This window comes from Schistocerca piceifrons, chromosome X, assembly GCF_021461385.2.
Source record: "Schistocerca piceifrons isolate TAMUIC-IGC-003096 chromosome X, iqSchPice1.1, whole genome shotgun sequence".
Taxonomy (NCBI): Eukaryota; Metazoa; Arthropoda; class Insecta; order Orthoptera; family Acrididae; genus Schistocerca; species Schistocerca piceifrons.
Genome location: NC_060149.1, coordinates 112,056,668 through 112,069,662, shown reverse-complemented (window position 1 = coordinate 112,069,662; position 12,995 = coordinate 112,056,668). Strand labels below are relative to the sequence as shown.

The following is a 12,995-nucleotide window of genomic DNA, read 5'->3' as shown; positions in this document are numbered from 1 at the left end:
ATTAACAAAAAGGACAATTTTTTAATAAAGATACTTAAACAAACACCAAAGGAGAAGCAGGTATGAAGAAGGTAAATTTTAATAAAATCTCAAATGGAGCAAGACAAATACACTATCTGATCAAAAGTATCCAGATACACCTAAGTAATTGGACTTGCTCACTAGATGTCACGAGAGGAAGAACTGCCTATATAACAGGAGGTGGGGAGTGTTGTGTTGTCAGTAGAGAAATAGTAACAGTAGACTGTTTTTGTGAGGAGAGCTTGGTGACTTCAAGTGTGGGCTAGTCTTTGGATGTCACCTGAATAAAATACACATCAGGGACATTTCAAACCTTCTAAAGATGTCAGAGTCAACTGTTGGTGATTGTGAAGTGGAAACACCAAGAACAACCTCAGTGAAACAAAGACCTTGCAGATGACATGCATCGATGTACAGAGGCCATTGAGGACTGTGGAGGGTGGTTGTAAAAAATTACAAATCAACACAATTAGTCGCTTGTGTATTCTGAAGTTATACCAGCAGTCCAGCTATCACAGTGACTCTCCGTAGGGAATTGGAAAGAATGAGGTAGAGTGGCCAAGCAGCTGCTCATAAGCCACACATTTCTGTAGTCAGTGCTAAGTGATGCTTGAGATGGTGTAAAGAGCAATCTCACTGGTCAGTGGATGACTGGAAATGAGTGATTTGGAGTGAAGGATCATACTATACCACGTGGCATTCCAATGGAAGTGTTTGTGTTTGGTCAATGCCTGGAGAATATTACCTGCCATCATGGGTAGTACCAACAGTGCAGATTGGAGGGAGTGATGTTGGTGTATGGGGGTCTTCTTTCTGGCTAGTGTGTGGTCCCCTTACTGCACTTCAGAAAATGCTGAATGATCGAGGATATGAACACATTTTATAGTATTGTGTACTGCGTATCGCAGACAAACAGTTTAAAAATGATACTTAGTGTAATCGTGAAAATGCGTGCTGTTGCAAAGCAGTGGACAAAAATAGACTGACCTTACCAGTCCCAATCAGAATCTAATGTAAGACGTTTGGGATGAGTTAGAACTTGGACTTCACTAAGACCCAGGTGTTCAACATTACTACCTTCTCTGGTTTTGGCTCCCGAGGAAAATGGGCTGCCATTTCTCCAGACATAGACACCTTATTAAAAATATTCGCAGCAGAGTTAGTCGTGAAAAAGGTGAGGAGTGGTCACATACCAGACTTATGTCTACTAATAGGTGTCCAAATAGTTTTGATCAGATAGTGTATTTGAGAGAAAAAGAGGACTATCAAGCTAAGCAAAAATTCTCTGAAATGTTGCCAATGGGATGTCAGAACGCACAATAAAAATCTGGTGACAGAAAATGCAAAACTCTTCATACTTGTATTGTTTTCAATGGCAGAAGACTGTATCAAACCTGAGGGAGACCTGCAAATGATGGATAATTGGTGCAGGGACAGGCAGTTGACAATGAACTTAACTATTTATGAGAAATACGTAATGTATATTTAACTACATCAATTACTGCTAGAATGCTTTGTTGCGGATCAGTTCCTGGAAATAGTAACAACTATAAAATATGTAGGAGTAAAACATTTGAAATGATCATATGAAACTAATTGTAAGAAAACCTGTCAACATTTCATTTTCAAATTGCCATTTTTATGGCAGATTCAGATTCTATGCCAAAAAGTCCTGAGGATACATCTGAAACCATTTATTTCTATTCATGGTATATGGTGCTGTACTTCACAAAATTCAATTTTTTTAGTTTTTGGAATTAAGAACAGTCTCACTTGATTCTGTTTTACAGTTCTGATAAAAATTTAAACTTTCTGTTCACAACAGCAGATATTATTGTTAACAACTTAATTTAGTTTTGTACATTTGATTGTACAGTAGAACCTTCACATTTAGACACTTAAATGTCTGGCAAATCAACTACATTAAATGTAATGTCATTTTTTCTTCCCGTCGCAACCGAGTTTGGTGTCTATCCACACCATCAGGATGCTTGATTGCATAGTGTCCCTTCAAATCTCACCATCGTGGTGACTTATGTTGGAGTGTTCTTTCATACAGCCACTGTAATTCTTGTGCTGATTAATCTCATCCACCATGAATGGAAAACAAATGTTTCAGTTAAAACCTAGGTGTTTTATGGTGTAGAATACGAATCTGCAAGATTGTAGTCCATCTGCACCCACATGTTCACTGTATTGTCTTTGTCTGTTTCGTAGGTGCATGCAGAACCTTATCAAGTATGCCTGGCTGTGCCCTGCCACTGCAATCTGCCAACCAAAAAATTATTTTATTAAAGATATAACTTTCCTGAAATCATTCAGTCTCAGTACACTGGCTGTATATACATTTTACCTTTGTCTTCTCAAATTTTGTGTTCTAATTTGTAGGAATTTTATATTGCTCATTCATTTTTTAAGTTAGATTGAGATTTATTTAAGACTGGCTAGCAGCATTGCAGTAAAATACAGGTTCAATCCAATATGGCAAAGGAAAATGCAATATATAAGGTGTAACACCTAGTGGGTTGGAGGGGGGAGGTGGTATGCTGACTATATTTGAATGTGTTCCCTGGCTCAAAAGGATTAAAATCCTAAAAGCTAGCAAATTGCAAATTTGTGTGTGTGTGCACAGTCATGTCTAAAAGCTCAACATTCATTGTAAATTAGCCAATGAAAGCTCAGATATCTGCACCACCTCACATAGTTGGACCAGTTGATTCATCGGCCAGGCCACTTGGTCAGCAGGCTATTCATGACTCTGTTGCACCTCTTGTGGAGGAAAGGAGTGTGATGGCATTAGAGTGACCTCAGAGGCTGGGGTCTGTATGGTTTACCTGAGTATATTGTGAGATTGTGGGTAAGACAATATTGAGATAATTAAGAATGTAGCAGGTGTGTGTGAACTGGACTCTTGTCTGTGATAATACTTGTCTAAAAGCATTAACATGTCACAGTAAAATATTTTGTCATAAGTGGCGCAATTAAAACTTGCTACTATGTTTCCAAGTTTGGTAAGATTTAATCTGGCTCCAGCTTTGGAGGCCAGTCCACAAAGCAAACATGCAACCATTAAGGAGAAGCTTCATGATGAATGTGGACTCAAACAGTTAGCATCCTTCAAGGATGATATAAGCTGTGACTGGCAGAACATAATAGTTTTGCCAAATCATTGTTTTACTCATCAAATTGGTATTAGTATTTGCCTCAGCAAATAAGGATCTTTTATTACTATATAGGCTGCTAGATGTGTGTTGCAATCCAAAATATATCCAGGAGTCGTCTTGTAGAAGCCAGATCCTATGGCAATATGGAGTTAGATTTGTGTTCCTATGGACTTAATATTTCACATGATATATCATAAACTTGATAGTGTCAAGTATACCCATATTACGAGTAATGAAATGATTGTAATTGCAACAGCTATTCTGAAGGACTTAATCTGTCTCCAATACAAATGTCAACAATAATGCAGGAATGGTTTTCAGTACAGGAAAGGGTTTATTTTCTCAGCTGGCTGCCTCCTGCACCAGACTTCTGTCCCATTTATATATACACATTAAATGGACCATGTGAGAAAGTTGGGCTAATTACATGCCAAAAAGCCTTGGTTGTCTGTAAAACATCAGCTTAGCTGTCTAGGAGGAGGTGGAAAAAATGTAGGATTTATTATGCACTTCATTAACTCCCTTCTTGCAGTGTGCTGATGGTCATTGAAGTTAGAGGCTTTTGAACAAAATATTAAGTGATAAAGAAACCACATTCTGTTCCCTTCTATTTATCAAAAATATATTACTCAAAACTACAAATACTTCTAACATTAATTCCATATTTTCTGCAGGTTAAACAGATAAATGCAATAGCACCAAAAATATAACCTAAGTGTGATTCATAACAAACCCTACCATTACATGGTTACTTTGCAGCCTGTAGACAATGATACTGACCTATGAACATAGTATATGAACTATCGAAACATCAATGTATCATCTTCCACTGTTCCCCCTCTTGACTTCATCTCACAGTATCAAATGCCTTTCCTAGGTGTGTGATTCAGAGACGTGCAGAACAGTTACTTGGGCATTTTTAGGGGGTGCATTGTTATGCTGACTGCCAAGAAGGTACTAATCTTTCAGTTGTACTCAGAATTGCAAGTGTTCATCATCTTCACCAGCACCACTGTACACTTTCTAACATGATTGTCTCCTGTATAACATGGCAGATTGTTCAAATTTTATATGTGGACATTTATTTGTGGTCTCACATTTACTGTGAATATGCTTATTTTTTCAGGTAGTAAATCCTTGTTGTGTTGAAAAGATATTTTTCAAAAGTGGTGTAAGAATTGGAAAAAGTCAGCTTCACATGTATTGATAGCCAGAACTCCATTGACTCTTGCTACTGATTTTTTTCCCTAAGCTTGTTCTGGGATCTGTCCTTTTAAAACCAGAGACCTAGTATTTTCCAGTGACTGGTAATATATTAATTGTGCTTAAGACCCAGGTTTTTGTTTTGGGCAGCATAATAAGCTATGTTCCCTGTAATGAACTGAGGTAATGCCAAAGGACAATTTTGCAAAGGTGTTCACATATTCAACTACTTTTCTTTGTGAAGAGTGAAATGATCTTCATCTCAAGACAGGTTTCTTGTCTTGGCATGTTCAACTCTCTTGATATGCTGTTCAGTAATCACAAAAACTTCATTAAAATCGTGTTACTCTTTGGGCAGTCTTCAGCAGTATAAATATTCTCTGGTTTTACTATTGATTTCAGTGTTTAAAAATAGCTGTGCATGGAATATTTTCTGTACTTATCTGTGGTGGAATTTCTGTGTTAATGCCATTTGATGATGATGGTGATGATGATGATGATGACGACGACGACCAAATGCTACACCAAACTTTTTGACTGCCTCACTTCTGAGTAAATGTTCTGACAGCCAATTAAAACAGTTTCAGGAATAAATGGGTATCTCTTCTGCTTGATAACAACTTTTGTATAGCTAAATTTCTATAGATGTCTGCAGCTGGGTAGCATTTATGAAATTATAGTGTAGAGTACAATAATCTGTATGTAGCCATATTTTCATCAAGATACATCTACCGTCATGTTCCACACCATAGCAAGTAACAACTAAAAATTAGTTATCCTAGATTCTTGTTGAAGAACAACATAAATACCATCCTCAGTATCTTACCTCTGAAGCTGACATCTGAGCAACAGAGGTTGGTTTTCTGTAACTACTTTTGAATTTTTAATCGGCATGCAGGGACTTCCATTTTCACTGCGATAAACCACCATGAAGAAAGTATCTACATCTACACTGTTACTTTTTTTGTTGTTTCATTTGTGTCATTTAAAACTCTATATGAATTGTTTGTTTTTCTAGGGCACAAGACAGCCAAAGCAGAGAGCAGATTGCTGGTCACCATAATATTCTCAGGCCTAATGGTAATCCTGTAACAATGAACTCTGACCAAACTACTGAGAAAATGCTTAGTGTCAGTGGAAAGAAAAAATGTTCTCATTGTGGAGAGGAACTAGGTGAGTGCTTAAACGCAAATGACAAAATTGCAGGATATCCCCATTTACCAACACATTATGTTTCCATGACACTAAAACAATGACACTGATACTGGTTTGCTCCAGGTCTCCATGCTATTATATCCTGTGCAAGCTTCATCATCTCTGATTAACTACTGCAACCTACAGCCTTCTCAATCTGCTTACTGTAGTCATCTCTTGGTCTCCATCTATGATTTTTACACCCCACACTTCCCTCCAGTACTAAACTGGTGATCCCTTGATGTCTCAGAATATGTCCTACCAATCAATCCCTTCTTCTAGTCAGGTTGTGCCACAAATTTCTCTCAGCTCCAATTCTGTTCAGTACCTCCTCATTAGTTACATGATCTAACCATCTAATCTTCAGCATTATTCTGTAGCACCACATTTCAAAAGCTTTTATTCTCTTCTTATCTAAACTGTTTATCATGCATATTTGACTTCCATACATGGCTACACTCCAGACATATGCCTAGACCAAGAACATCCAAACAGTTAAATCTTAATCAATGTTAATTAATTACTCATTTTCAAAAACACTTTTCTTGCCATTACCAGTCTGCATTTTGCATCCTATCTACTTCGACCACATCAGTTATTTTGCTGCCCAAATCGCAAAACTCATCTACTACTTTACGTATCTCATTTCCTAATCTCATTCCTTCAACATTACCTGATTTAAATTAACTACATTCCATTATCCTCGTGTTGCTTTTGTTTATGTTCATCTTATACACGCCTTTCAAGCCAACGTCTATTCCTTTCAACTGCTCTTCAAAGTCCTTTGCTGCCTCTGACAGTTACAATGTCATCGAAAAACCCCAAAATTTTTATTTATTTTCACTGGACCTTAATTCCTACTCCAAATTTTTCTTTGGATTCTTTAACTTGGGGGCAGACTATAACACTGTCTCACACCCTTTCCAAACACTTCTTCCCTTTCAGACCCATTGACACTGCCGTCTGGTTTCTGCTCAAGTTGTAAACAGCCTTTCGCTCCCTGTATTATACCCCTGCTACCATCAGAATTTCAAAGAGGGGAGAGAGGGGAAAATCATATACTGAGCATTAAAATTTGCATTAGAAGTATGTGTATATTTGATGGCATGATTGAATTTAATAACCACCACCACCACCAACAACAACAACAACAACAACAACATTAGTGCTACTACATTACCACCAGCTAATAAATTTTTGATTGTACATAACTGTGGAGGATTGAGCAGTTAAAGAATCAGTGTTTCATATACTGGAATCCAGGACTGCAAATACTTATTTTTAGATAGTATTTTCTTGGATGTACAGAGATGTGTAGATGAAAGATCATTCTGATAGTGGGGTACAGAAAAACAAATGGGATACTAAAAAGTAACAGTTAGGTCAGTAATAAGTACTCATTTTACTTCAAATTTTTTAGTTAAATGCAGTGTATTAATGGGTATTGTAGGTTACTTAAAATTACTATCATTTACGTACATTGATCTTGGAGTTATATAGGGAACATGGTCTGATTTATTCCATTTTGGTGTGATACTTCTGTGAAATGAGTGAATGAAGCTGCAATTATCTTTAAAATTATCATTGGAACAAACCTAGTTTTCAGAAAAACATTCTGTGACTAGATACCACTTTTTATAAGAAGTTTTTCTTTAAGAACTGAAGATATATTCCAAAATGTATGCTATCATTTTATGTCAGATTATATGTTATATTTAATGTAATTTAGAAATTTAAGCACATACAACAGAAATTTCAGAGAAAATACAATGTAAAGTAATCCTGTCATAAATTTTCAATATCTTAAACTTCTTGATGATTTTGTGATCATTCAATTTCAGGCAGAGGAGCTGCAATGATCATAGAGAGTTTGAGACTTTTCTATCACATTGACTGTTTTAAATGCTGTGTGTGCCACATCCAACTTGGTGATGGACTTATGGGCACAGATGTCAGAGTTCGCAATAACAAACTCCACTGCCATAATTGTTATTCCAGTGAAGATGGTAAGTATTGGTAATATAGTGTTGAATTAAGTTACTGTGTTCATCAGTTAATTTGTGACTTGGAATGAAATAAAAGAAAACTCTTAACAATGAGTAAAGTGGTAGTTTTCTTTTGAGATTCTCTCTGGTGTCCTGCTGTCTGGTGAATGAAAACTGGTTTGTGTGAATTGCTCCTGAAAATATAGTACTTGTCAGTGATTCAGAGAATTGTTATCAATGGCCTAATTAGCTACTGAAAACTAACAAACTAACAAAGATGTAGCTGAATTCTATAAGGTACAATTCAGATGTAGTAAAGTAATACAAATTAACAGGCCTTCTGAGGGAAAAAAATCTGTGTTTCATGAGCATTTTCCAAGTGCAAAGTTTTCCTTTTTTTAAAAAAATTCTCCAAGTCACTTAGTGAATGAATGTTAAATTTGTCAAAGCAGTTGCCATTAATCTTCACTCTGATCTCTCGTGGAGTGTGATCTCTGGCACTATACACTCTGTGTTAATATCTGTTTTCTTACAGATTATATGAATAATACCTTTCCTGATAAGAGTGCTACCCTTACTAATATTCATCTCAGTCCTTCAGAAACCCATCATCATTGTTTCCAAATATTTATCATATTGCTTATTTAATTTTTATGGGTATAATTTTCACATACTCCCATATATAGCTTACTTTCAAAGTTGCACAGTTTATATTAAATCAGTTGTGTATTGTCAGCTGTATTTGTCTTCCTCAATGTGTACAGCTCCAGGGATCTCAATGCTTTAAAGAATGTTCATTCTGCCATAAGCAGAACATGTAAATGCAGCTTTTAGTTCACGACCAGTTTAACACACACCATTTTTCATAAAGTTTACTTCCCACAGCAGTATTGGTAAAGTTTTTTATAGTTTACCCACCAAAAACCTCATATTAAATATCAAATGTTAGTTATTTTTATTTGCAAGGTAAAACGCCTTTCTCCAGCCTATTAATTTCTGACCAGGTTTGCTCTTTTTTTCCTGTTTTTCCTGTTTAGACATCAACCCAAATAATAAAATAAAATTTGAGACAATTGTGATGTGACAGAAAATATAGAGATTCAAATTATTCAGATAATTTTTCTTAATAGCTTATGTTTATAATTTAGACTGATCCATTATCATTTTCTGAAATTGCATGTTCAGACTTGAGCATCAGAATATGAATTTGGTTCACCCCTGCCACAGTGGTTGTTCAAAACATATTCTTTTCAGCTCAGACAATTTTAACTTGGTTACAAGTGCAATTTAGATTTGATTGTGTCATCATTGACATGCAATGATTTTTGTTTAATGTTCCTATGGATCTTATTAGGTTTCATTTTGACCTTTTTTAAATAATTGTTGCTCATTTCACCATATATTATTTCAGTTTATAGTTCTTGCCACTTAAAGGTTCCATTCACCTACTATATTAACTACTTAAACATTTCATTTTTGGGTCCCCTCTACTCCTCAATGGTTTATTCAAAATACGAAGTGACAATATGACAAAGTATACTGTTCTTTTGAATCAGGTTTATACAGTGTCTCTGCCCCACAATTATAATAATAATAATAAAATTATTATTATTATTATTATTATTATTATTTTATTATTATTATTTTATTTTTATTATTTTATTTTTATTATTATTATTATTATTATTACTAGCAGCATATGTAAACTTTGACGAAGCCAATTGTATGAAAAATACTGAATATTCTGTTCTGTTCTATTCTATTCTAATGTACACAAAGACCTGTTGCTTTCATAAAAAAATCTGTTTCACTGTTTCAAAAGAAAAGCAAAACTAAAACCCCTTTTTTAGTAAAATTATGGAAGTTTACAATGTGATATTAATTTTAACGAAAAGCGAATAGGGAAAAATGTGGTGAGAACTACCAATTTAACATAAAGATATTTTAACATAAAGCACAAGTTTGTGAATGAAATCTCTCCAATTTGATCTAGGTCATACATAGTTTAGAGCATGGATTTCATTATTATTTTGTATATCACATTTCGTGAAATCCCCATTGTATGAGTGATAAAAGGATTGATTTTTTTTCATCATTTTGCAGGTGTGAAATTCAGCTGTGTATGAGAAGCTTCAAACAGTGATCAGTTTTGGTATTTCCTCATGTAAGGGAGGCCTGTAAATCAGAAATAATGTAAATTCACAAATTTGTACAGCATTTTCTTCACCATGTTTATATTGTACACTATGTAAATTATGGTACATGTTCACAAATAAGTTAATGTTAACAAAGCAGCCTCTCTTTCTTCTTGTAAGAAGAGTGTTAAGTCTTTATTTTTGTGTGTAGTCGTGATGATATTAACACTGTAGAAGCTACAAAACTGGAATACAGAAATGTGATATTAGCCATATGTAACTATGTATCCAAGTGACTATGCCAAATGAAAGTATAATATTCTGAAACTGTTATTGTCGTTAGGTTCTCTTGCAGTTCAGTCACCAAATATTTGAGAAATATTTTTGTAAATTGAAATTTCTGAGTTGTATATTGTCAAAGTACTTTTTTCCATTACATACTGATGTTACCAAGCCTGATATTTTGTTTGGAGTATGTCTGGAAAACATTCTTCTAATTGTAATATGCATTAAACATGTGAAAAAATATTTTGTATTATATGGAGAGTGTACAGATATAGTAAAATTAGCTTTAACTTTTGTCACCTCAGTTGTTTTCATTGTACTAAATTGTACAGTACTGTTGTAAATTTGTAACATAAAAGAACTATATTAATGGTTTGTTAAATTTTTTTGTTATTATGTGAGTAATTTGTGTTTTCACCCAATGCTCTATTTTGAGTATGTCTTCGTATTTGTAGAGGTTAATATGGTGTTTAAAGGTAGTGATATTACAAATGATAACCTTAGATTACAGAGGAATTTTCACAAGTGCAGGTGTGTACTGTCAATTGGATATTGGTGAGGAGGAAATAGTATGGAAGAGGACAAACAATTAATACAGAATTGTCGCAGACATTTGATTTGAAAAGCAGTCTTGAGAGGAAAGTAAGATGGGTACATAAGCCCATAAAAATAACCAACATGAGAGATGAACAGTAGTATGGAGCTTGATATGGGAGTGAGGAGAAGCAGGAAATAGTTAGGGAACAGTGGCAAGACGTTGGAGAAGAGAGAGGTAACTTAAGCACAGGGACTTTGAGGTCAGGAAGATACTGAGAGTGGAGGATGTATTGGATAGACAGTTACCTTCTGCTTCATTCACAGAAGCATGTGTTGAAGGAAAACAGGAGGAATTCAGATGACACTCGTAATAAAGCGTACATTATAGCTGACAGTTGTGGGGCGGCGGGTGGAATATTGTTATATGTGTAATGTGTTCCTTTTATTTATTTAATGCTGTTGTTTGCCGTTCTCAACACTGGCTCTCTAACTACAATATTGGCAACCAGAAAGTGATTAGCAAAACGTGAAGCCTGTAATTAGAATTCCTAGTGCCCACTTCATCTGAGAAATACACTTATAGCTACAGCTTATAGCTCTGAGGAATTAGGAGATTGTCTGGGATTCATAATCAAAAACGATTCTCTTTAAAATGTTCACTATATTCTGAAAGTCACAGACCAAAAAAGAATCCACACAATCCAACTACCAGAGCAGTTTAGAGTCTAATGCGCTGATGCAACTATAACTGTTCAAATTAAAGGTTTAAGTGAATGCTCGCCATAATTTGATGATAATGTTCATCAAATGCCACGCTAAATAATGGTAGAATGTCTGTCCCGTTTCGGCACGTGAAAATACGACATATGCAAACTGAAGATAGATCATTAAAGTCATCCCAGAACTAACACTTCACTCGAAAACAATTTCATGGTTACGCATATCCCGAGTAACTTATTACGGCATCCGAGGCTGTTTATAGCAATGATACCGACGCGACACGACTCCCGGCACATGTGGTGCGCTAATCAGCGTCTGGAGAGAACTGGGGCCTTATTTCCTGACGCAGCATTCTTATATATAAAGCCGCGGTGCGGACGGCTAAGGGAACGCCTGATTAAATCCGCTCTCCCGACTAGCCTCTGGGCTAGTAATGCACCACTTTAAGTTATTGAATAAATCATTGCTTCCTTTGCTGATGTCCGATGAAGCTCTCAATTTAAATGTGCAATCAGCACACAGGTAAGTAATCATAATAAAAGTCTGACGTGGCTAAGTCAAATATTTTGGACGAGAGAATTAATTTAATTACACTACACGCAGTAGACGAGCTCTGAACTTGCCCTTTGGAGATACGCTGTCGCTATACTTTTATAGTTATTCAGTTGAAACTTCTCACATCTTTATGATTATAGCGGATCTCCCTTCTACTTAAACATCCAGCCTTATTTATTCACCTACTTAATCTATCTTGCTTCCTTAATTTTTAAGACAAAAACCAGAAAATCATTAATTTCAACTAAAATTTTAATTTGTGAGATCCAGAATACTGTTTCTACTAAATTATTATGAAAAAGGAATCTAATATAAATTTTTAAGTTTCTAGCTGTTTTCTGTTGCGCCTATGATTTTTACAGAAAAAATCCAAACTCCAAAAATGGTTAAATTTATTGAACTGATATTCAACACATATTGATTTAGTATTACTCCTGACATGCTAGAAACGTTTCAGGTTATTTACTTGATTTTTAAAGTATTGCGCAACATTTATGATGTCAGAGCTAGTTACAGCGGACTGGCTGGCACACAATGGAAATACTGATGTGAATTTTATACGGCATGAGTAGGCTGCTTCCCTACACAGTGTTGTACTGAGAAGGATGGCCCAGAACTCTTCGTAAATTAAATGGACAGAAGACTATTGCTTTGGGTGAAGCAGAAAACATTTTTGGGAGTACATTCTTCATTTTGGAGGATGAAGAAAGATTGTGATATCCATGACAGAGGAATGATTTAAGTATTTCCAATCCAGGATTTGGGGGGGGGGGGGGTTATGTAATCAGGGGGATAGTCTGTTTTGGTTGGTTAGCTTGTAATACTACCTACTACTGCAAGGCTGAAGTTTGTAGTGCAAGAAAATGAGGAAGCAGAAAACAAAATGTGTGGTATGGGTGAAATATTTGTAACGGGGTTGAAATTCTGGTATCTATTAGTGACTGAAATGGTCTGACGTGGGGAGGAAGGAAGGGAGGGAGGGAGAAGATGAAATTACCAGTAAGTATAAGCCAAAGAAAAAAAATGAAATAAATCAAAAGCTGCTGCACATTTACAATATTTATTGGAAAACATCCTCAAAAAACTGTCAAAAAGTACATATTCTTCAAAACATTCAGGAGATGTTGGAAGATGTCACATGTTAACTGAAGAGAGGGGGGGGAAAGCTGTATGAATAGGTGGAATGCTCACAAATT

At 35.5% G+C, this 12,995-nt stretch overlaps 1 protein-coding gene across 4 annotated transcripts in view; it reads left to right on the top strand.

Moving 5' to 3' along the window:
* LOC124721418 overlaps positions 1-10,369 on the top strand; it is a 170,827-nt gene extending 160,458 nt beyond the window's left edge. For all 4 annotated transcript variants that reach the window (XM_047246389.1, XM_047246391.1, XM_047246390.1 and 1 more), the window contains exons 16-18: positions 5,407-5,561; positions 7,424-7,588; positions 9,671-10,369. In XM_047246389.1, the coding sequence (XP_047102345.1) occupies positions 5,407-5,561; positions 7,424-7,588; positions 9,671-9,693 (343 nt within the window). In that variant the 3' untranslated portion in view covers positions 9,694-10,369. The remainder of the gene's footprint in view (positions 1-5,406; positions 5,562-7,423; positions 7,589-9,670) is intronic.
* Positions 10,370-12,995: the final 2,626 nt, after the last annotated feature.